This window comes from Dipodomys ordii, unplaced genomic scaffold, assembly GCF_000151885.1.
Source record: "Dipodomys ordii isolate 6190 unplaced genomic scaffold, Dord_2.0 Scaffold99, whole genome shotgun sequence".
Taxonomy (NCBI): domain Eukaryota; kingdom Metazoa; phylum Chordata; class Mammalia; order Rodentia; family Heteromyidae; genus Dipodomys; species Dipodomys ordii.
Genome location: NW_012267315.1, coordinates 1,567,197 through 1,593,636, shown reverse-complemented (window position 1 = coordinate 1,593,636; position 26,440 = coordinate 1,567,197). Strand labels below are relative to the sequence as shown.

The 26,440-nt window shown below is 40.1% G+C and overlaps 1 protein-coding gene across 2 annotated transcripts in view; it reads right to left on the bottom strand.

The window, feature by feature from the left end:
- The window catches only part of Stac (SH3 and cysteine rich domain), a 132,290-nt gene that overhangs the window by 81,232 nt on the left and 24,618 nt on the right, over positions 1–26,440 (bottom strand). For both annotated transcript variants that reach the window (XM_013027055.1, XM_013027056.1), the window contains exon 2: positions 11,247–11,523. In XM_013027055.1, the coding sequence (XP_012882509.1) occupies positions 11,247–11,523 (277 nt within the window). The remainder of the gene's footprint in view (positions 1–11,246; positions 11,524–26,440) is intronic.

Sequence of the window (26,440 nt, the reverse complement as noted above, 5' to 3'; positions counted from 1 at the left end):
CTGGGAAGGGATGTGAAGGGTAAACAAAGGAGGAGGCTGCAATGCTTGGTAAGAAATGTACGCATTATCCTGCCCATGTAATTGTAACCCCTCTGTACAGCATGTTCACAAATAAAATAAAATTAAAAAAAAAAGAACAGAGTTGGGGGAATGTAAAAATCTGCAGGAATCCTGTACAGGACTTACACACCAAATAAACCCTATCTTCATTAGCTGTGTTGAATCATCTGTGGTGCTTACTCACTTGTGTATTTGGGACTTAATGCTTTCTCCATGAAGAAACAAAAGCAAATAAGTGCTTAGAAATGGGAAAATTATTCAGCAATACAACCGGTGGCAAATTGTGAAGGGTTAAAATTAAACCTAGAAATGTCGAGGTGGTTGTGCAGGTCTTTGTTATAAAATACATGGAGACCTTAAAATTTGTTCTCAAAGGCATGGATTGCAAAACATGCAGTAACAATAAAATGCAGAATGAAGAAGTATGAATCTTATTCTGAAAATAGGAGGGAGAAAACTGTTATTAGATGAAGGCTGGGATTAAAAGGTCACTAAATTTATCTGGAATAATACTGTATTAAAATATTTTGGCATTTGAACCCAGGTGCTCTACCATCTGAACCATGCTTATAATCCTTTTGGCTTTAGTTAGTTTTCAGGTAGGGTATCATTTTTTTCCCTCAACTGGCTTGGCTTGAAATAGTTCTACTTAAGTTGGCTATAAAGCTGAGATGACAGGTGCATTTAGTCTTGCTCAATTTATAAATTAAATAGGATCTTGTTAACTTGTTAATTATTAATTTACTTTATTACTTTATAGAAGTGATGCACAGAGGTATTATAATTACATGAGTCAGGTAATGAATACATTTCCTTTCATACAGTGTCTTCTGTTCCTCACTCTCTCCCAGTCCCTCCTCCCATCTCTACCCAGGAGCTGCATAGTCCATTTTCATCCATATCCAGTGAGCTTCACTACTGCACTGTTTCGCTCTTTGTCCCTGTGCCTTCCCCCATCCTTCTGAATATAACCTTGAATTGTATTTTAAATCTAATTTCTGCATATCTAATTTCTGTAGCTATGATTACAGAGATGAACCACCACACTTATCATTTTCATCAAGTTTTTGTATATATATATTTGTTGAGCAATAGAATATCATATTTATAAACCTAATATGTAGTTATGAATATAACACTATGTATCAATCTTCCAAGACACAGGAAGCTATTAAAAAGAAAGAAAATACCCTTAAAATAACATGTGACACATATTAGATGTAGACAGAAACAACAAGCACATATTAAGCAGTAATGATAACTGTAGAATTCATGAATAAAGCTTTAAATAGGCCAGGATGCTATTTACTGAGGCATAGATATAATTGATAGTGAAGGTGCCCTGTTATGACCTTTTGCACTGTGTATATTTGTATTAAGCAATGCCATGCAAGAAGATTAAAGAGAAATATTGCAGATGAGGAGATTAGCTCTTTATATCAAGCTTCCTTTTGTGCTGGTTGGGTTCTTGACATACTTAGGGGTGATAGATAGAGCAATTACGGATTTTTTTCATATTCTTCTATTTTCTAAAAGTTGTTTTTATTTCTGTTATTGGTCTTTGAAGTCAACCATTGTTTTCTTTTCCCATTTGTTCATGATTATTTTTTAATTACTCATTCCACACCAAGCTGTGTGCCATGCAGCTGCTGTGAGAATAGACACACAAATAGGAGCTGATCATGTCTGTAAAGGAGTTATCCTAGGAATCAATAAATAATCACCATGAAATGGAAGAATACATTGGAATTAGGTCTTGGCAGGTGTAGGATTGAGGGATAAAGAGACCTAGAGAGAAGATGGGCATTGCAAGTGTTCTGGAAGGAAGAGAAGAATGCTGCAGTACTTCCCAGATAGAATAGGTTCTCTGTGGGAGATGGGGGGGGGGGTGGAAGTGGATGGGATATAGTAACAGGCAGTCCTCCCCACCTCTTCTCCTGTCTTTTCTTTTGGCAGTAGGTAAAGGGTTTCACATTTTCAAAATAATCAAAAGCACTTTGAGATTCTATCAAATCTCAATCAATGGCCACCATCAAGAAAAATAACAAACATTGACAAGCATGAGGGAAAAAAAAACACAGAACCTTTATAAAGTGTTGGTGGGGAAGTAAATTAGTGCACTATGGAAATCACTATGGAGATTCCTCAAAAAAGAAAAAAAGAAAATTAAAGTCATCATACAAATGAGATATCTGCATAGCCATGTTTATCAAAGAACTATTCATAATAGGCACACTGTGGAATCAGCTTAGACGCTTGTCAACTAAATAATGGAAAAGAGAATATGACATGCTTAAACAGTGAAGTATTATTCAGCCATACAGAAGAATGAAATTGTTATTTGCAGGAAAATGGATGAAGGTGGAGATCATCTTGTTCAGTGAAATATGCCAAACTGAGAAAGACAAATGATACATGTATAAATGATACATGTGATACACAATGATACATGTGATATATGTGTAAAATGGAAACCTTTTGGGAGTGGGAAACAGAGGGAAGAGAAGGGCAAAGGGAGAGGGTGAGGAGAGATTATGATTACTTTATATGCATGCATGGAAATAGAAAAATGAAAAAAAATTAAAGAGGGAATAAGAAGAGGAATAGGATATTTTAATCAAAGTTCATTATATGCATATATGGAAATATCGTAATTTGAAACTCATTTGTACAGTTAATATACACTAATAAAAATAAATAAAAATTAAAAAATGATTATATGCATGCCTCACAGAATCTCAGCGCACAGGCTCTCATTACTCCCTAGCCAGAGCTGCTTCTATTCCTGTGTGAGCCTCTCAGATGCCTTCCCTGGAGTCTACCCATCGATTCTGCTCAGACTTTGCTGGAAGGAATGTGGTTTACTCTTTTTGATTTAAGTGATTTTCAACAAGAGATTTCTTAAAATACACAGTACTTGGCAGCAGGCATAAAAATCTCAGCAAAATAATAGCAAATGCAAGTATTTTGTGCCATTTTAGCTGAAAGGTACGGGGTACAAGCCATGCATTCATTTATATTTGATAAACTCTATGAGAACATTGGGGATGATATTGAAGTCTTAATATTGCTTTAATTAAATTGCTTTTGCAAGCATTGGAATGTCCCTTGGAATTGTCCCTTGAAGAGACACACACCAGAGTGTTCAATAGCAGCCAAGTGGAATTAGAGGGATGCAGATGTTAGGAGAGAGAATTTCTTAGCTACAATCTATTTAAAAGATGCTTCTCCACTGAAAACACCTAGGTTGCTTTAGGCATGGCAAAATTTCAAAATGTTAATGCATGCTATGAATGCTTCAATGGAACCTAATGCACAGCATTTTCTAAATATGTATTTTGCTCTCTCCCCAAATCTATGAGGCTACTTCTAGAAGCATATTACAGTTATTCTATATCTATGTTATAACGATAAATAGGCATACACACACACACACACATATATGTGTATAGGTATATAAATATATAAACATATATCTATCTAGATACTAGAAGCATCTATTCTAATTACTTGTAGTATCTAGAAGTATATAGGCTAGTTTCTACTTCTAGTAAATCTGGAAGTATCTAGAATCACTGTGTCATCCTCCATTGTACACTTGGACTCAAAATGAATTTAAATTCTCTTCCAGATGTGAACTCTTCAGCTATTTGAAGACATTGGTCATATTACCGTAAGGAGTTTTTACACCAAACCTTAGCACACCCTGCAAACATTGTTCATGGTCATCTCACCTTCCACTTACTGTGACTGGATTTCTGTTTTATTTACTTTCTCGTAAAATTCTATAACAACCAACAGGATTCTCATAAGGGACCAAATAATCAAAGAGCAAAAAGGAACTGTTTGCTTCTGCTGGGTTTTGGCATAGCACTGCACTCTGTCCCATAGTAGAAAAGAGCAGCTAAGTTTTGGACACTAATAATGAATAATCTCATAGGACAAACCACTGAATTCTGGGTACTATGTTTTAATGTGGAAACATACTATAGCCTGCAGGGGACTTTTTGTTCGAAACATTTTTAAAAGTTTTAGAGTTTACAAGCTGTTACAACTCCTAAAAAACATTATCCACTTAAATGAGTACTGGCAGCTCAGAAGTTCGGTTTCATTCTAGGAAAACGCAGACTTGACATTTGCTTTTCAATAATTTCCTCAATCTGTTTGGCTTTTCTTACCCAAAGAACAACTTCATTGGTGAGCAAATATTGCCTTTTCTTTTTAGCTTCATGTTTTTGGGTTGACGTGTGTGTGTGTGTGTGTGTGTGTGTGTGTGTGTGTGTTTCTGCTTAAATTTTGGGTAATGGCTTGAGCAAGGGGATGCAGTCAGAATAGGCTAGGAGACAAGCCAATGATCAAACAAAATTGCAGCAGAGAGTTGGGTGTTATTGGCTCATACCCGTAATCCCAGCTACTCAGGAGGCTGAGATCTGAGGATCATGGTTCAAAGCCAGCCCAGGCAGCAAAGTCCGCGAGACTTTTTTTTTTTTGTCGGTTGTGGGGCTTGAACTCTGGGCTTGGGAGCTCTCCCTCATCTCTTCAGCTTAAGGTGAGGGCTCTACTGCTTGAGCCACATGGGTACTCCCGGTTTTCTAGTGGCTTATTGTAGATAGTCTCACGGACTTTCCTGCCTGGGCTGGCTTTGAACTGTGATCCTCAGACTTCAGCCTCCTGAGTAACTAGGATTACAGGAATGAGCCACCGGTGCCTGGCCATGAGACTTTTATCTCCAATTTGCCACCAGAAACCTGGAAATGGAACTGTGGCTCAAAGTGGTAGAGTGCTAGCCTTGACTGTATAAACTCAGGGGCAGCACCCAAGCCCTGAGTTTAAGCCCCAGGACTGACCCCACTGCCCCCCCCCCAAAAAAAAAGAAAGAAAAGAAAAAGAAAACAGCAGAAAAGTCTTAGCCTCAGTGGAATGTAGTATTTCCTCATGTCATCTGATATAATGCATGGCATTAATTCGATACTCTGGGTATATCAGTTATAGGACCATCTGCATTTGAAATCTGCTCTTAGTGAAGGATATTTTTATATGCATCTTGTGGTTTTAAAGTGTGCATAGTGATGTAGTGGATACTCTGAGTAGCTTGGCTAGATCACATTATTCATGTTGATATTGTTGGCTGCTAAAGAGTCGTCTGTACCCCTTCCTGTTCTTTTCCTTCCAGTAGTTGTAGAGAATGTGTACCACTACTGTTTTCTTTGTGGAAAACATGGCCAATGACTGGGTGACAGGAAAATATAAGGCTGATCCATTGTCTGGAGGTGGGAATTACCCAGTGAGCTCTGTCTGCCATGGACTCCAGCTGAGACTACACCCTTGCTTAAAAATCCTATTACTTCTCCCACAGGTCTTACCACTCTTACAAGAATCCCTGTGTCTAGGAATTCCTACTTCAGACAACAACTACCACTATTTTCCCCTGAGTTTCCCTGTGGGGTGCTTATGAAAGTCAATGAATCTTTGTGTAGTGACTGTACAGGGAAACAATGAAATCCAACTGTTTTGCTAATTATGTTTATAAAATCTGAGTCCACTTAATATGCTATCTTCCAACTAATAACATATAGTTAAGTGAAAGATAATCTTAAAAAACAAAGAATCTGGAGTCCCTTGGGAAAAATCTCCTTAGATGATGAAGTTATTAGCATTAATAGCGCATGTTGGTCTGGTGAAGCCTTTGAGTTGCAGTTTGCCACATAAATTAGATGTTCTCCTTACAATTCCATGTAAAGATAAATACCATCGATGGTATGCATTTGCTAACATCCTGTGAAGATGAGTCCCTCTACTAACCCCTATCAAAGCTTATGGACTCCAAGAGTAGATCTTCTTAGCTGAGTGTCAGTGGTTCACATCTATAAGTAAGCCTTGCTACTTAGGAGGCTGAGATCTGAGGATCATGTTTTGAAGCCAGCGGATAGGAAAGTCCATGAGACTTATCTCCAGTTAATCACCCAAAGACAGAAGTGAAGCTCTGGATCAAATGATAGAGTGTTAGCCTTGAGCAAAAAAGCCCAGGGACAGTTGCCAGGTCTTGAGTTCAAGACCCAGAACCAGGACAAAATAAAAAGAATAGATCTTCTTGATGGAGAACATGTGTTTGTGCAACCAAGTATAAGAGTCAGTTCATCATTCTCCTAGTTAAGACCCTCAAAACACAGGCATCTATTTTGTTTCTTCCTGTATTTAAAGAACCCAATAGACTCCACTCCCAAGCTACTCAGGCTAATCTGAAACTTTGGCAAAGTAGCAAGATACAAAGTTAACCTTCAAATAGCAATGGCTTTTCTGTATGTCAATAACAAGAAGAGTGAGGCTGAAATCAGGAAAGCAACTCCTTTTGTAATAGTCCCTGCAAAACAAAACAACAAAACAAAACAAAACTAGGAATTAACAAAAGAAGTGAAGGACCTCTATGATGAAAAATTTAAAAACCTGAAAAAGGAAATTAAAGCAGAACTAATGAAAAACCTCCCACCCTCCTAGATTGGGAGGATGAACACTGTGAAATGGCAATGCTGCCACAGGCTATCTACAAATTCAATGGGATACCCATCAATATCCCAACATCATTCTTTAATGAAATAGAGGAAGCAATCCAAAAATTCATATGGAATAATAAACCCTGAATAGCAAAACAATACTTAGCAGAAAGAACAGTGCTGAAGGAATATCAATACCAAACCTCAAACTCTATTACAAAGATATAGTAATCCAAACACCTTGGTACCTGACATCCAATGGAATAGAACCGAAAACCCAGAAATGAACCTGCAGATCTATAGCACCTAATCTTTGATAAGGGAGCCAAAAGATAGGATGGAAGAAAGACAGCATCTCCAGTAAATGGTGCTAGCAAAATTGGTTAAACACTTATAGAAAACTAAGGTTAGATCCTTATATATCACCCTGCACCAGAATCAACTTCAAATGGATCAAAGGCTTTGAGGTAAAAGCAGATACCCTGAAAACACTACAGGAAGGAATAGGAGAAACTCTAAGGTTCCTTGGCACAGGCTAAAATTTTCTTAATAAAGATCCAGAGACACAACAAATCAAAGAAAGTTTGGACAAATGGGATTGCATGAAATTGCAGAGCTTCTGCATGGCAAAGGACATAGCTAGTAAGATCAATAGGAAGCCCATGGATTGGGAGAAGATCTTCACTAGCCATATAAAGGACAAGGATCTCATATCTAAAATGTACTAGAACTCAAAAAATTAAATCCCCCCAAAACAAATCCTCAAAGAAACAACCGCCTCACTAATAAGTAGACTAAAGACTTAATGATAGGCCTATGTGAATGTCTACTTTTCTCACATCTCCAGAAAAGGTTGGGTTCAATCTTTGGTTTGCATGGGTGACTACATTTCTTGGAAGGGGTAGCCTATACCTCTAAGAGCAGGCTTAGAGCAGGCTGAGGGCATGCCTCAGTATTGTTTAACCCAAGAAGGCTGAGATCCACACCAGTAGGGGAGGACTTTTTTGCATCAAGTTCAGGCAAGGGCAAAGTTAGTAATGTGGAGTTAAGGAACTAGAGACAGATGGGGCAATGAAGGAACCAGGTGTCTTCTTCTATCTTTATTGGTCAGTGTGTAATCTTTCCAGCTTTAAAATCTATGTGCCACATAGATACACACGTGGACCATTGTAAAACCAGCTGCAGGTGTTGTTATGTCTTAGAAATCTTAGACAGTGATTATTTTTACAGATGCGTCCATCAGCTGGAAAGGGCACAAATGAGACTTGATGTTTTATAGCCGTTATACAACCTTTAGCTCTCAGTTAAAAAAGGAAAACAAAACAATAGCTTTAATCTCTTTTCTAAAATGTCATTAGGAGGTCACAAGAGAAGTGGTCATTCTTTAAGACCCCGAATATGAGAATGACCTTTAATTTGGAGACAGGAGGTTAGATTTGAAGGGGAAAGAAAGAGACAGAGAGTCTCTTAAGGGTGGTCCAATATTGAAAGCCTACATGTTGTTTCAGGCAGTTTTTTACCAGCCCCAGTATCATTTCCTTTAACTTTCTTACCTCCTTCCTCCAGTCTTTTCTCTCTTTATTTTATTATCCTGCCTTATATCACCCCTTTTTCCTTTCCTGCAAGGAGCTAGCTATCTGGTTTATCTTGTTTAATCCTTGAGAAGAGTGGCATAATTTGTTGACTACATTTTGCTTTTAAGATAAAAAAAGCAGGTTAAACTATGAATTTAATCCTAAGAGAAAAAGCACACTGCAATTCTCTCTAGCCCAGGGATTTTTTTTATAATCAGAATAGAGTCTTCTAAAACTGTTGTGCTTGAGGTACACCTAAAATCCCATTCAGGGTAATGGCTGTGACATTCCACAAGGTGAATTCATTTCCTTTACTTATTCTTAAAAACACAGGTTCCTTTGTCTTTTCACATCATCACATGAGATTTAAAATAGACATTTCTCATCACCTATTTTAAGGGTTCTGAATAGCACTGCCTTGAAAAAGCCTGATGGCAATTTGTGTGGAAATTGGAAGTGACGTAGTATCAGATTCGGAAGCTGGGTATTCAAAAAGACTACGCTGGAGACAATGGGATTGCCTTAGTATTCTGAGGATGGAACAGGCTGAGACCCTCTCCAGGACTCCTTCACCATGCTGGCATCATTTCCAGATGGAAATGATGGGTGGGGGATGGTAGGAGCTTCAAGATCCAATAGAATGTACCACCCATTGAGAATCAGTTATCCAGAGAACCTCCTGCTTCTCCCCTTCCCCTCCCCCTTGCTGCCTCCCCCTCATGTCCCTCCCCTCCCCAATGCTGGTTGGATCACTGACTCTGTCTTCCTCTTCCTTCTTGCCTTCTTGTCTGTCCTTTTCTTTGTGGTTGGCAGCCCCTAATCCTTATAGAGTGAGACAGGCTTCTCCACCCCTGGCTGTGGGCTGGCTCATTAAGTTGCTCACAAAATTGAGGCAGGATAGATATAATAAAATGACAGGGAAATTACAAATAACTTAAAGACATTACAAACAGCAGATTCAGGAGTTAAAGAAAGCAAGAAGTAAAGCAGTAAGTATTTCTCCATCAGTACCCCTTTAAATGCTGAGTAAACAGAATGCTCAAAATGTTATACTCAATGTCTCTATGTTTTGAATAATAACAAGGCTGCCCAATGCCCTTCTCTGTATTTTGGTAATAATAAGAACCATCTTTGACCCATTATTTACATATTTTTGGTAATGGAGCCATGCTAAACCCACTTTCTGAATTTATGAACTAAACAAAACGATTAAGGTTGTCAGGTGATGTAACCATTGGTCATATGGTTCTGGCTGGAATTCCTCTAGCTCTGAAGGCATAAATACACCTGGCACAGGGACTGCCATTTTGAATCTCTCTCTGCTTCTACTTTCTGCGTATGTCAGGCAGGAGGTGCTCCTCTTTTCTTCCTTACTTCCTTCTGTTCTCAGGTGAATCATCCCAGAAGCCACATTTTTGGAACATGAATATTGGTGTCTTTATTATACAGTTAGCAGGCTGCAGGATACCCATTGTTACAAAGACCTGCAGCCTCCAAATACACAGCTAGGAAACAGACTAAAGAGGAAAGAAATAACAAAAAAATACCAACAAGCCAACTTAGCTCCAATGGAGAGCTAAATTGGTATGCAATGATGACTGGAGACGAGCCAGGAGACAGGACACAGGAGATGATTATGGAGACACATGTGGCATTGCATCATGGCAGCTAGGCTGGTCTCAGACTAAACAGATCCTTAGAAGGGGCAGATCCACCTGAAATTCCCGGTCCTAGGCACTGGACTGACAGATTCAGTAACCTATCAGCCAAGTGCCCACCCCTGCTTCCAGGGATCCAGGCACACCCATCACCTGGGAGGCAAGTGATGGGCAGGGATTTTCTTTCCACAGCATGAAGACAAGATGCCAGACCCTATCATCCACCATGTGGCCAATATAGCGCCAGCCAGACCTGACCTCCTTACTTCATTTCCTTCCTTTCTTCCTTTTTTTCTTGTCCTTTTCTCTCTCTCTCTCTCTTCCTTCCTTCCTTCCTTCCTTCCTTCGTTTCTTTCTTTCTCTCCTTTTTTAAGTTTTTCCCTTGCTTTGCCCCACTTTTCTAAATAAAATTGGTGCTAAAATTTACTTCTACTCTGTGAGGTTGTGTGTGTGTGTGTGTGTGTGTGTGTGTAACTGTTTGAAATGCTTTTTGTCATGGGTTTCAATTTCCCATAGTTTGCATAGAAATTGGGAAAATGAGTCAAGGATTTCTCTCTACCTTTCTGATGGAGGATTGCTCTTTTGTCCTTATTTTTTTCCTTTCTTCAATGACAACCTAATGGAATGCAGTAAAAGTCCAGTGTGACACTTCCAGTCCAAGGCTTTAAGACATTCTTTTATGCTTCTATCTATACTTGTCAGGAGAAGAATATGACATGGCTAGGCCATGGCTCCAGGAAAGAACAAGAGACAAGGATGAGAGAAGATGCAATAACCAAGCAAAGTCTGGATCAGACCTCTGTCATCTTAAAAACACCCAAATCAGAGTCAAAGATGGCTAGTTGTTAGCACTGGAATTTTAAGGTAGTTGTTAAATAACCCTATAGGAGAACTCCCTGGCTGGGACAAATATTGCTTCTAAAAATGTTCTAAAGATGAAGAAAGAATGTGAATGGTAGTGAGTAGAAAACAAAGACAGGACTTATAATAGCAGCTAACACTGCTCCCTACGTTGAATATCCTTCCCCTTACCTAGGCCAAGGAGATCAGTCAAGGTTTTTTCTTCCTGGCCATAATGACCATCCCTGGTATATCCAGCCATTCTCAGTGATGGCAGATGCTTGGCCAATTTGGGAAGCAACAAGCATTCAAAGTCTTCTTTGTCAACACTCTGTGATGACAGGCTGAGACAGATGCATAAAGACGACATGCAGAATGACTAAAGGACCTTGGAGCTCATGGGAGATCAAGTGTGTCCTAATGACACCGCAACCTAACTTCTCCCCTGCCCAGCTCTGCCTCCCTTACCTTTTTACAAACATGGTTTCCAAGAGCACTCCAGAAACCCTCCTGCACGTGGCTTTCTGGGGTCAGAGTCCACCGAGGGTACCTGGACTCATTGCACACAGCTCTCACTCAGCTTTCCAGGGCTCTGACCTGCAGGAAGGGGCAGGAGGCCTTACCCACTATCATGTGGTTGCAGACATCACAGAAGGTAGGCTTCTTGAAGATGTGTTCCTGGAAAGCATGGGCCTTGCCACTGCCGGAATGCAGACCCGCTCTGGTGGGCGTGGATGTCAGGCTTCCAGGAGTGGGCAGAGGGCTGGGGCCAGGGCTAACCTCTGCCAGCACATCTGTTTGTAGCTTCACATCACTGTTGGTTCTCGGGAAGAAGTTGTCAGCACTTTTGCTCCGTAAACTCTTAGTCTTGAAAGAAAGTGATCGTTTTAGTTTCTGGAGCTGCAATGCAATGACAGAACAGTCTCTCTTACGATTGATTGTGTAGATTCATGCTGGGGTGGGGGTTGGGGAGGGAGGTTGGGCTCTGTGTCCTGTGCTCTTGCATGGAAGCCTCAGCCCTCAGGACTTTTTGCTATGTCCCTGTCTAGTGGGTGAAACTAGTGCCTAGTTGAGATGGAATTCAGTAGCACCCCTGCTTACCCCCCCAAGCCAGTTAACAGAAAGAGGCTCCAGAAAGCAGAGCCTGCCTTTGCTCCTCCTCCCCTTCTTCCTTATGGTCCCCCAGTGTTCTGTCAAACTACCCCATGCATGGCTCTGGATCTCTGACACCATTTGATTTTTGAGTCTGGATAATTGGAAATGATGGACGATCAACTCCTGAGTTCAAAGACTCAACCTATAATGCTGGCTTTTCTCTTTTAGGACTACTTGGCAGTCACTTGTGTCTACACACAACAGAGCACAAAACATAGCTCCATGACTCAACATCAGTCAGGCTAAATTATCCATGAAACATAAACCAGAAGTTCCAAGTCGGCTTGGGTCTGAAGCACGTGGATAAGTGTGCGTGCATGCGTGTGTGTGTTGCGTGCGTGCATGCGTGTGTGTGTGTGTGTGTGTGTGTGTGTAGGGCACAGTGTTTCAATGACCCCTTTGTTTTCCTTTGTCCTTCCTGTGGCCTTGTTCCTTGTCTTCAGCTGTGGCAAATCAGCCCATTTTCCACTTTGCCTTTGGGACCTGTGAGTTTGAAGAACCATTAGCTTCTGAGGTCTGGATTTCAGTCCAATTTTCATTTCTAAACATATCTTCCCATTGAAGCTGTACACAGATGAGAGCATGGAGCCTCCTGTTTAAAATCCTGTAAGAAGTTCTCCTTTGCTTAGGTTTAGAGAACAGGTTCCTGCCAAGAGTTTCAGGGACTGGTGACTCTGGGCCCTCTAGTTAGCCTGTATGAGTATCAGTTTTGCTCCGTTCCTGCCAGTGACTATGGTCCTTTGGTAATCTCTCCTATTCACTGTGCTTTTTACATCACCAGCCATTCATACTTGTTTTCCCTCTTCCCAGGTAGAAGTCAGACACAATATGTCACCTAATCTTTAAGGTGGTTTCCTGAATCTCCATGGCAGTCTTAAGTCTGGAATCAATATCTGTGACCAAAGTTAGGAAGACGAGACTCAGTGTTCTATTTCAATAGAAGTCTCCATCCCCTGTAGCCAGGGCTCCCCTGGTAAGACTTTGGTATGTCCTCACCAAGCCTCTACCTTCACCTCAACTGGCAACGTTACATCACAGGTCCAGGGGGAAAGGGTGGTCACCAGTGCTGGGAACACAATGTACAGACTACATCCCATCTACTTTCTTGTAGGCCTGCCACTTTGCAATGTGATTCTGTAGCTACTCCCATCCTAAGTGGAATTCATTTTTTTTCTACTCCATGAATCTTGTTGGTTTGGAGATTTGGCTGACAGAAAGTAGCAGCAGCAATTCTAAGCTAGTTCTTAAGAGTAGGGCCCTGTCTTCCATTTGGAAACTGGCCCATTGGTGATATAAACAGTCAATCCTAAGGCAGCCTGAAGGATCATAAGAAACACATGGTTTTCATCACCCCAGGAGATTCCAGATGCAAAGGCACTCTGCCATCTTGCAAGCCTAAGGGAGTCTGGCTGAGACAAGAATTGTGCAGCTCAGCCCCACTCCAATTGTCATCCCATACCCTCGCCAACCAAAGAGGTGATGCATGCTTCAGATCATTGAGTTGCACATGTACTTTATGTATACAGCAATAGGTAACTGACACAATGATTCTCTACTATCATCCTGACACATGGTGGGATGGTACTCCTTTGCCCATTTAAAATTGAGTGTGGCTGAGTGAAGCCAGTCACCTGCTTTATGGAGACATAGTGGTCAGGCCCTGAAAATTCCTCTGAAGAGCCTGCAATGGGCATCGTCAGTCAGAAAAGGCTAGTCAAAGCAGCAGCAATAATCTACATGGAACCCTCATCCACAGTGGCCCAGATAAGACTTTTTGTTTTTTTCCTCTGCCATATAGTTCAAACCTACTATAGGAAGTAGGGCCGTGAAAGAAGAAAGCAGGTGTGTTTGGGGCGGGGGAAGGATCCTGGGTTGATTTAAGTTTATGTGGCATCAACTCATTTGTCCTGACTGATCTAGAGGAGGAGTCATGAGTCCTTGGGAGTATGCTTTTTATTTTAAAGAGAACACTACAGCTCTGAAAAGACCAGGGGAGAAGAGGCTATGGAACAACAATTCATTGAGATGGAGCCAGACCAAGATTAGGACCTGAAAGCAGCAAAGGAGTAAAATAGACCTTAATTACTTGATATTTTTCAGGCTACAAACTGCATGGTGCTGGCCAGGAGGCATAAGTAGGAGACCAAACTAGAGTTTTCCTTTAGGTATATTTCAATACACTTAAGTAGCTATAATGTTCAAGAATCTGCCAACATTTTCTCATGGATGTGCAACTGAGGAAAGGGAAGCTTATCAAAGCCAATACCATCACATGGAAAAGTTATAAGCATTTTCTCTTTGCTCCTCACTGAGTTCACATAAGTCAATGAGCTGGCTACCCATACCTTGAATCAGAATAAGAACTCCGCACCAGGGCACTGCTGACAGGGTCATGGAGGTAGCATATGGTGAAAAGCATTCTGAGAACGTGACGTGTTATACATGGACAGAGGGTGATCGCATGTGCATGTGTGTGTGGAGTAGTGGGGAGCAGGGAAGTGTGAGTCTGGGCCAAGTACTTCACCCATTCTAATTCTCGCAATCCTCCCAGTAAGATGTTCTTGTATCCCCAGAGAGTAGAAGGCAAGGGGGTGTGTAAATAACTTGTTTAAGGCCTCTGAATTATGTGAATCAAAACGGAGGCTCAAAGTTTGATCTTCTTTGCCAGTGTCTCTATGGAATGGATGAGGGAAGGAGAGAAGACAGTCCCTGGTATGAAATTCTCCCTGCTAGTCGACAAGGGTGAAAAAGGGTGTGATAAGAGAAAGAAATCTACTTCTTAGGTGGGGGAACTTTGTTTTCCTGAAGTTGATATGTGGTCTTTAACTATGGTACCTAATTTCTTCTCCCTGGAAGACATAGCTGAAAACAGTATCAGGCTTCTAGGCCTTGCTGGATGCCAGAGCCAAGGACTTTGTTAGCCATAAAATTGGAAACCAATGTATCATTTCTTCCTCAAGTGGAAAAATTAGAAGACATGTCCACCAGTCAAATAAAGGCCAACATGAGAGCTCAAAAGGAATATGTTATCTCCAATTTCCTTCATTGACAAGATGCCAGAAGGAACATATGAAATACAGAAATAGAAGGAAATTCTGATAAATGCAGATGTCACAAAGGAATCAGCTTCTATAGACCACAATCACAATCTGGTTCCATTATTCACCATAATGGTAAAACTCACAGATACCCCTGAGTACCTCATTATGTGCTAAGATAATATCTTAGCAAACTTCTAAGAAGGGGATCGTGTATTCGTTTATTCACTAGATAATGCATTCAAAACCTATCTATTGTGGTACTACAATGAAAGAAAGCATAGTTCTCAATTTTGGCGATACAGTGGAGACAATATATAGTCTTTTTCTTTAAGGTTTAAAGTCCATTAGGTACAAGTATGGAAGGCCATGCCTGAAATCCTAGGGTCATGGTTCAAGGCCAGATTTGGCAGAAAAATCTGAGAGATTTTATCTTCAATTAATTAGCAAAAAAGCCAGGTTGGAGGCATGGCTCAAGTAGTAGGGTAGCATCTATTAGCAAGAAAGCTAGACAAATGAGGAGGCCTTGAATTCAAGTCCTTGTACTAGAAAAAAAATAAAGGGACTAGATAATATATTTCTCAGTAGGTATAAGTATTATAAAGGAAAGTAAAAGCTGAGTCAAGAAAGGCTTTCCTGACAAGGGAACGTAAGTGTGAAGGAAGTATGAGAGCTACACTGGAGAAGAACATTGTGGGTAATGGGGAAAACCAAGAGCAAAGGCACTAACAAGAAACCAGTGTTTTTGTGTGCCTGAGAAACACCAGGAGGTTGATGTGTTTGGAGAATAACCACAGAGGGGAAGGGTGTGGACCCAAGATCAGCCCCATGCAGGCCTTGTGGGTTGTACAAGAGCTTTGAAATTTATGCTAAGGATAATGAATTTTGAGCAAGGAAGAGTGATGGGGGCTGCCTTTGAAGCAAACAAGCAAACAACATACAAACAAAATACATGGGAGAAGGTCAAGATGGAAGGAAGGAGACCAGCTGAGAATGAACAGTGCTGATGAGGGGTTAGCTCTGGTTTGACCATAGGGAGTCATGGTGGAATCTGGAGTACATTTGGAAGGATTTGTTGTGAGATTAGATGTAGACCGTGTTCCATTGTGTTTGTAATTAGAATAACTGGATCGTCAGAAATGCCATTTTTCTGGAAGGAATAATATAAGAGAAGAAACAAATTGTTGTGGGGGATAAGATGATTTAAGATGTTTATTTGGAATTCAAGAGGAGCTTCCAGGCCAGCAGTGAGAGGGATGACTGTGGGACTCAGGAGAAAGGTCTAACTGGAGTAGTAAGTTGAGAATCTTTAGCAGATAGATGGTACTTATTGCACTAGGATAGATAATGTCCTGAGATAGATGATGCAGTGAGAGTAGATCCTGGAGCAGATTGATCTGAAGATGGAGCCTGGAGATGCTCCATTATTAGAGCATAAGAAGGTTCATAAAGGAAAGCAAAGGAACTTGAGAAAGAGAAGCTACTGAAGAAGGGGAAAACCTCAAGAAAGCAGTATTTTGGAACTAAAGGAACAAAAGGGCTCCAAGTAGAAAGAAAAGTCAATAGCACCAAATTAATACTAATAATATCAACTATGAAAGGCTTAAACACTGGCTATTGCATTTGGCAAAGGGAAACTCTTTGGGAGACTTTCAAGAGAGTACATTCAATGAAACAGCGTGAAGCCTGTCTGACAGGGGCTCGTGAATGAATGGATGAAAGGAATAGGGTACTAGTGGGTAGGCACAGTTTTGTTTGTGAGTTGGATGTGGAGCAGATTCTTTTGATTGTTCCTATTTTCTCAGTGGAAACAGAAATAAATTATTGGAGTGAAGGGAAGTCGAAGTGGAGGGAGGAGATGTTGGAAGTTGAGATGGAGAGATTGAGAGAGAGAAAGGGAGAGAAAGAGGGAGAGAGATAGGGAGAGAGATATGGAGTAGCTCAAAGACTGGGGGCAGTAGATGATCTAGAGCAATGCAAGGTGGTAGGAGGCAGGGAGCTTAGAGAGACCAAGAAGGATGTTTGCAGGATATTATCTTACCTTAGGTGAGGTAGAGCTGAGAAAGCAGAAACATGGTCATTTACTCATAGTGAAATGACTAGTCAGTTGAAGACTGGAGAGCAGCATGGAGATCTTTCTGACTTCAAATCCCAGTAAGCCAAATAAACTTCAACGAGAAGCTACTCCACTCTTGACCTCCTTTTGGTAACATCCTTCAGCTTTCTGGGTTTTATTTTCCTGGTACCAGCTGGAAATTTAGCCATAATCCATGTGGCTGCCATGTTGAGCAACACTTCTATGCCAATTGATTAAGGAATGCTGAAATCAGGCATCACAAGAGCAAAGGAACACAGAGAATCTGGCCTGAAGATGACTGTCCACAGAGTGTTCTGTAGCAGCAATAAACATAATCAACCAGTGCGTGCTTGGTCATTCTAGTGAGGGACAGGCTGAGGAAAGGGTGGCAAGAACCAACCTTGGCCCATACAAGCAGTAAATCAGGAGGCACAGATTCCACTTTGGCACAGTGCTTAGCATCCTGCCTGCTGACGTTGAACTAGTTGGTGATGATGCCTCCTCTGTGTATGATGGCATTGAGAATGTACTGGCTTTCACGTCTGCATTCGAATGAGGTGCTCAGAAAACCTTTGACAAGCCAAACTCTCATCTTTGATCATCGTATGTGCTCTTCATCTTAAATTTCTAAAATGAATGCTTGTTTTCCTTTTTGCACAGTTTAACCTTTCTAAAACAGATTTGTGTCTTCCATTGAAATGCTCCTTGTTTTCTTCTGTCCTGAGCAAATATTGTTAAGTCTATTGATGGTGTTTAAGAATCAAGGAAATGAGTTGTTCATCCTGCTGCATTGTATTGGCCCTCAAGCAATGCCAGACCTCTCCCTTATCCCCTCCACCAGACATAGAGTACCTGCATCTATCTATCCATGTTTGTTTTGGGCTGTTGTCTGCCAGAGCGTGCACACATTAACCTTTGACATTTTAACCAAGACTCAAGGGACAGAAATATGTCTTCAGGACTAGAGAAATACAGTGCTTATGATGTGATAGAATTTTCTCATCAAGATTTTTTTAAACTCAAGACCTTGTGTGCTTTTTTGGCTTTTTCTGTTCAAGGCTGGCACTCTACAACTTAGGCCACACCCCCACTTCCAGCTTTTTGCTAATTAACTACAGAAAGAGTCTTGCAGGTTTATCTGCATTGGCTGACTTTGAACCATGAATCTCAGATCTCAGGAAATCACCAGCACCCAGCTCTCACCAAGATTTTTATCCATTAACAATCTAACTTCTTTTGCAAGGACCATGAATTTCCAGATCCTGATTCAGTTCAGTTTGGATGGTTGCTTCAAAGTCAGAGATACTCTTCTTACATCGATCTGGCCCTCTGTTATCTAGCTGCAGAAACCAGTTGTTCAGGAATATACTGGTAAAATGACATTTATTGAATCAGATGGATTGCATGAAGATATGTGGTCATGAGCAGGTCCCTAGAACTCTTTAGCTCTGGTTCCATCTGTATTGGGGATGATGAACTCAGTGGCTGCCAAATTCTTTTCCAACACTGACAATTCAGCACACTAGGGGACACGTAAGTCTTTGACTAGGCCACTGTTAGGAAGGCTAAGATTCAATTGTAGAGACAAATAGTAATGCTTAAAACCGTCTGAGGGCTACACAAGACTCTACATTTATATTATAGAGTGAGGAATAGTGTTTTGATCACCGCCTACTCTAAGTTATCAGAGAAGGGAGTTGTCAAATGGGGGCTGGAGTAGTCAAAGGCATTCTTTCCAGCCTTGACACAGACTTGTACTGTTTAGATGCCTCTCTCATCCTTGGTGAGATCCAGTCTCCTGGCTATGGGACATAAGACTCTTTCTTGATGGGCAGAGTCATCCACTTGTCTATTATTATCTCTAGTCATCTTCTCCTCCATCCCATCATACAGACACGGCAAGAACAGCCCTCACATTTTATATGTTGTATAAGCCATCTGTGCCTTTGTTCTCCTGGGAAGTCCAAGGTCTATTTCAATATACTGGAAAGGTATGGTTTTCCTGGATGCTTAACTTCTCTCAGAGTCCTTACCTGTCCCTACCTGTCTGTGAAGGGCTCTACTTATGTGAGCCAATTGTATAGCCTTCTGCTCCCAGGGTTCCCTGTTTATCCCTGAGGCTATGTTCAACAAGCACAGTTTCTGGCACATAGAATGACATTATCTATCATAATATATAATTCTGTCATTACAGAATTCCTATAATACATAAGACCATAAGACCACTTTTGTTTGGTGTGTGTTTGTGTGTGTGTGTGTGTGTGTGTGTGTGTGTGTGCGTGTGCTGGTCCTGGGACTTGAACTTAGGGCCTATCTCAACTTTTTCTACTCAAGATTGGTGTTTGACTTCTTGAGTCATAGCTCTACTTCTGGCTTTTTGCTGGTTTATTGGAGATAAGAGTTTCATGGACTTTCCTGCTTGAACTAGCTTTGAACCACAATTCTCAGATCTCTGCCTCCTTAGTAGCTAGGATTATAGGCATGAACCACCAAATCCAGTCTGTGACTTAAAAACATAACATCCTAAAACCAGTTTTTACCCATATTATTTAAGCCCAAAGTGGTGGCAATGGCTAAATATTGTTTAATGGTAAAGACAATATTTCACTTTGTACTGGACTTATATAACTGTAACCCCTCTGTATATCACCTTTCTAATTTTTTTTAAAACCTCAATTTAAATTTTAATATATTTTTATTAAACTTTAATATATTTAATTTTTTGGGGGGGATCCCATCATGGGGCCTGAACTCTGGGCCTGGGTGCTGTCCCTCAGCTCTTCAGCTCAAGGCTAGAGCTCTACCACTTGAGCCACAGCACCACTTCTGGCTTTTTTCATTTTGCTTATGTGGTGCTGAGGAATCGAACCCAGGGCCTCAGGCATGCAAGGCAAGCACTCTACCACTGAGCCAACTTCCCAGCCCCCAATATATTTAAATTTTAATATATTTTCTATGAAACAACCTTCTGAGTATAGCAAATATCCCATTTTATAGATGAAGAAAATGGGATGGCTTTTTTCCCTCACAGCTAATGGTCTGCCACTTGAACCATGTCTCAACTAAGGCTTTTTGCTGCTTGATTAGAGATAGAGTCTTTCAGTATTTTCTGCTTGTGCTGGCTTCAGCCATGATTCTTAGATCTCAACCTCCTAAGTGGAGTGTAGAACTGGTTCCACATTATTTAATTTCGATCTTAAAACAATGGGGTAGGGTTAGAACTTAAACATAAGCTTTTAGGACCACAGCTGGAGGCCTTCCCACAGTCTGGTTCAGCTACTCAAGACCAACTTGTCTTGAAACAAGTGATTGATGGAGTAAGTTTATGTACTGAATACTTCGTGTATCTCACACAATGTGTACCAGCACTGGCTTTTTATTTTCAAGCCCCTGCAGAACACCAATACAGTTGCATGCTAGGCTTACAGGGACTTAGCAAATGGTTTCCTATAAAACACCTTGTAGCCTTAATGGCTGCCTGAAGAATCAGAGTAGCCGCTAGAATCCCAGCACTGGCTAAAGCCTTCCCTGGTGCACTTCCTGATTTTTAACACTATCTTCAGCAAGACCAAGATGAGGAAAGTTTCCTTTTCCAAAAGATCAACAAAGACTGCTCGTCCGTAATTAAGCAAAGCTGTAGAGGTTGATTATAGCAAGTGAGGAAAATATTACTGATTTTAAATCAGCTCTTAGGTGCTGAGGAATGATTTTAAACCTTTCCATTTTAATGGAACATTTACTTGTCTATGAAAGAACAACTGAGTAATAATTACACAACCCTTTTCTTTTTTTTTTTTTTTTTTTTTTTTTTCAGCTGTGGGGCATGAAATCTGGGCCTGGCTCTTCAGCTCAAGGCTAGCACTCTACCACTTGAGCCACAGCGCCACTTCCGGCCTTTTTTTCTGCTTCTGTGGTGCTGAGGAATTGAACCCAGAGCTTCATGCATGTGAGACAAGCACTCTACCACTGAGCCACTTTTCCAGCCCCAACCCATTTCTTTTCTTCCTTCCCTTCCTGACTCCCTCCCTTCCTTCCTCTTCTTTTCTTCTTTTCCTTTTTTAAAAAATGTCCATATTGGGGCTTGAACTCAGGGATTAGGTGGACACTGTCCTTTAGTTTTCTTGATCAAGGCTGGTACTCTACCACTTGAGAAGCTCCACTTCTGGATCTTTATTGGTTAACTGGAGATAAGGGTTTCACAGAATTTCCTGCATGGGCTGGTTTGAAATCATGATCCTCAGATCTCAGTCCCTGGATTAGCTAGGATTACATACATGAGCCACCACTGCCTGGCCAATTTGTTTATTATTTTTTCTTATCATTTTGTTTTAAAATAACTTACAGAAAACTGGCAAAAGATCAAGTAGAATGGTCGTCTGCCTTTCACCCAGCTTCCCTAATTAACATTTACATAACCATTGATTCTGACCGCAACCAGCAAATGAACACTGACGTAAACCCATCAACTCACCTACAGCATCATTGGAATTTGTGAGAAGATGCGCCATTATTATCCTTCAACATTGCAGGATCCATTCCTGGGTATTCTATTGCATCTAGTTGCTCTGTCTTCTAGTTATCTCTTTGTAACAGGTACTCCATTTTTTCCATCTCTTAGAACCTTGAACTTTTGAAGAATACTGGCTGGTAATTTTGTGGAATTTCCATTTATTGGGGCTTATCTAATGTCTTCTCCTTATTTGTCACCAATCAGGAATCCACAGTACATTATATCAGGCACCTGACCTTACAGTGTCCTCTTCCTAATGACTGACTTTTGTCACCAGGCTAAGGTGATATTTGCCAGGTTGTTCCACATTGAGACACTATTTCTCCCTTTCTAATGATATGACCACAAACTTTTCTGTTTCTCACTATATTATTGTCCTCTAATTTTAATATCTATTTTTGCATACTTTATTTTCCAGTGTTTGCCTAAGGCCAGGATTTAATGTCCATTAAGTCCTTTCAAGATTGAGTGGAACTATCAGAATAATTACTACTTGCATATTTTTAATGTTTCCAGTATTTTCTTAAGGCAGAGACTTGCAGTAGCTCACCCAAATCCATTTCTATTCTCTTCCTTGGGCATATGATTATAATGTTCAAGGCTTCTGGCAGGTACATACAGAATTGGGGCAGTGTTCTCACTGATGAAATAGAATGAAATGTGATGCATCGTTGCTGAGTCTATGCATCAAGATTTCTGCATGTGTGTGACATTCCTTATTACTTTTCCACACTGGCCTCAGTGTGGATGTGGTGGAGGTCCTAGATAGCCGTGAAGAGTATGACAATGTCTAGGGAACAGTAGAGCGACATCTTGGAAGGAAATAGTTGTTCTGACAATCGCAAAGGAGTAGAACTGTCTTACTAACCAAAATAGTTTACCTTGATACACATGTGAACAAGGAATAAAATATTTCTATTTTTTGAGCCACTGAATATTTATTGGTTTTTTTCATCACACAACCTTCTCCTCTCAGTAAGTTTCCTATTACAAATGACATGGTAATATATATATATATATATATATATATATATATATGCACAATGTATATATGCACAATGCACAAAGATATCTGGTCGGAGATTTGGTTGGTCAAATATTTTTAAATTTATAGTTCTTTTATATTGAGACGTAAACCAGACCCAAAAAACATAGGTTGCATAGTTTACCTCTTTTGTAATAATTAGAATGTGCCTATAAATCTATAAGTAAACAATGGGTAGCAAAAGAAAAAATTATACTTGGACATGATGGATTAAATAGGAATTTAAATATTCACACAGTGAGACTAAAGGAGTATATTCTTAGGAGAAGATCACAAAGGCTTAATAACTATCTACATATGATTGTATAAAATAATGCTTATTGATATGAAGTCTAAGAAATGGAAACAAGGTTTTTTATTTTACTTTTTGTGGTTCTTTTTCCCCCCTGTTTTTTTTCCCTTTTGTTGCTATTTTGACTTCTGTACATTTTGTCTTCTGTTTGATTTGGAGATGGGAAGGGGAAGCACAAAAATGATGGGACAAAGTGTGAACTAATTCAGCAGTGATATTCACTAGACATTATGTCGGAAATGAACTTTACAACTTGTAGGAGAGGGGGATCTGGAGAAAAAAACTGGGACAAAATGAGGTGTGATGCTGTCCAAAAGAAATTTACTAATTACTTAAGTTATATAACTGTAACCCTTCTGCATATCACCTTTACAATAAAAATTTAAAAACATATGTACTATACAAATGGCAGAGAAATTTTATAAATCTATTGGGCTGCATACATCAGCTTAGAAACATAAAAATATTTAACCCTACTGATAATTAATAAGCTGTAAGTTGTTTTAAAATTTGAGTGTTATTTTTGCCCATGAAATTGATAAACGCTTAAAAATTAATTGCAAGAAATATGAGTTAAAGTACACAAGAAAAGGCACTCTTACCAACCAACAAGTGGAATTATAAATTTTTTGTAAGAATTTATCAGGAATTTATCATGCTAGTACTAGTGCTTACAGTGGCTAATGTTTATTAAAATTTACAATTTTCATATTCTATATCATTCCTTATTATTTCTATTTTCTTTATAAAACCTTAATTTTGTTTTGAGCAGCCTGTTCAGCTTTCCCTACAGCAAGGAATAGCCAGTACGACACAACTCTGGCCAATGAAATGTATACCTAATGCAGATTTCTCCAGAGATTTTTGCTTTCCTGATAGAGAAGACTTGGTTAGTCCTCCCTTTCTCTCTTCCCTTCTTGTCTTGGCATAATGCCTACAGCTAGAGTAGCCCTTTCCCAAGACAAAGCATAAGCCAGAGGGAAAAGTCTGCAGCAGGGTGTGGTGTCTCATACCTGTAATCTCAGCCTGGCCTTCTTAGCCAGACCCTGTCTAAAATAAAGAAGAAGGAAGAAGAAAGAAGAGGAGGAAGAAGAGGAAGAGGAGAAGAAGACGACTAGCCTAAAGCAACAGAGCAAAGTAAGATCTTGAAACTTCAGTAAGTAGCTGAGTTCAACCAGCCATTTATTCTTTACCCTCACATGTCTTTCTGTGTGAGAAAATAAATCCATACTTTCTTCAATTATTGTAAGTTAGGATTTTTGGATACTGTATATCCCAAATTGTCATTTACATATGACACACTCTCATTTTTGGATAAACCTAAATTAGTATTATAAGAAAGTAATTAATGAAAAATTTTGAAATATGAGAAATGGTAAAATTGGGACTCCGGTCCTAGTCTCTCAAGACTCCAAAATGCATCTACCAAGGTCTCTTCCTGACAAGATTTGTGTGCTGTATCAGGGCTTACATTCTTTGGTCTAGTGGATGTTTGGGGACCACTTGTCACTGTCTCTTGAAGATCTCTTTCTGGAGAGGCACTCTCTTTTGGGCTGAGCTACTGTAGTCTTACTGCTCATGATGTTAGGAATCCTGTCTGTCTTTTCTAAGTCTATATTGTGTGTGTGTGTGTGTGTGTGTGTGTGTGTGTGTGTGTGTGTGTGTGTGTGGTGTGATGTGCTGGGTCTAGGTGCTGTCCCTGAGCTTTATTTTTCTTTTCAAGGCTATCAATCTATCACCTAACCTCCAACTCCATTTTTAGCTTTTGGTAGCTAATTGGAGATAAGAATCTCACAGACTTTTCTGCCTGGGCTGGCATTGAACTGAAGTCCTCAGATCTCAGCTCCTGAGTAGTTAGGATTTTAGGTATGAGACAAGGCACCCAGCTTCTCTTTGAAGAGCCACTTGGGAATACCTCGCACCAGCACCTTCCCTTTTCTCCCAAGGATAGCAGGTGTTCTGTGTGTTTGAGAAGTATCAATGAACTTAAACATATTGATGATTAGGGTTCACTGATAGGGTGGGAAAGGGGCAAAGGATGAGGATGAAGATGATATGCAGAGTCTGGACCTCAGAGACCTCAGTGTGATGGAAAGTCACTGCTTGATTTTGAGTGAGCTTGCTGTTAAGAAGATCATACTGACTTATGTGTGGAGAAAGGACAATTACATCTATAGAAAAGATAATGTTCAAACCAGGGTTATGGTGTGAAAATGGTAAGAAATGATGTGTTCTTAGCATCTGTTGAAGTTATAGCCCACAGTGTAAGAAAACAGTGAGTAGTGAAGGGTGAGTCCATGGTTTCTGACTTGTTCTGTTGTCATTGGAAGAAAGGCCATTTACTGAGATGGCAGTGTGAAGAGCCATCTCACACATATCAGGGACAGATAATATGCAATTATTTTTTTATGGTTGACTTTGAAGAGTCTAGTAGACATCCATGTGAAGATGTGGAGTAAGGAGAGTTCAAATTCACTTGATATACAGTCTTAAACATCACACTTAATTGTTTCCCTAAGCCTGAGGCCATAGGACAAGGCATCAGAGTGAACTGTAGGGATTAAAAGACATATTTTTAGATGAAGACAAAGATCAATCAGGAATTACTTCTCCCTAAGATTTTAATTTTTCAATCTCAGTTTGTTGAACACATCAATGTGTTACAAAACACATATCTGTGTTTGTTTGGTTAATTATCAGCCTGAGTGAAGTACTGACTTAATGTAGAAAATCAAAGGAACTGATGTGCTTTAAGATTTTCTCCAAGATGAGGGACGGGATGGTAGGGGAAAAACAAAGGAGGAGGCAACAATGCTGGATAAAAAAAATGTACTCATTACCTTGCTCATGTAACTGCAACACCTCTGTACAGTATTTTCACAATAAAAAACTTATTTAATAAAAAATTTCTCCAAGACAAATCAAAAGCATATAAACAGACACACAAACATGGTTATTGTGCAATGTGGTAAGTGACATAGGGCCCTGGAGAGTCAATTCTTGTAGGTGGTTACAGCTGCCTGGATCTGAATCCTGGTTTTAATTCCTAATAGCTCTATTAAGCAATATGTGAAAGGAAAATGTAGGCCATTGAGATAATTCAAAGAGATAATCCTCATAAACCTCTCCATACAGTCTGGGACATGGCATCAATCCCATAAGTATTAACTGATTATTTTATATTCACAAAATTGTGCAATAGAGACACACATAACCCACTGATCACATCTGCACAGTCATGCACTGATTGATAAGCTTACAAGCAAACCAACTAGCACATCGGCATTCATCATAAATGCACATGTATATATACTGAAAATCTCTCATTCCCTCACTACCTGTCTCTTCTGCCTTTGTATGTGATAACGTTGCTTTTTCAAAAGTGCATTTTTAAGAATGGAGAGATTATTTTCTCTTTCTTTGAAGGGCTGGCTGTTACCCAAGGCCTGCCATGGCTCACAGCCTGCTTTCCCCTAGAATGAGTGACAAATATCCTTAGCGAATCATTTTCTCTAAAAATAGACCACTGGGGATGATCCTTAGCTCTGATTCTCATTTCCATACACCTTCTAAAGTGAAGGAAAAAGTAAATTCTTTTGGAGACTCCCTGCTAATCTATCGCAAGCAATACGACTCCTCTTGAGGTTTGTACAATGCCCTAGTTTTATCTGGTACGTGTATTGATTTGTATAAAAGAGAA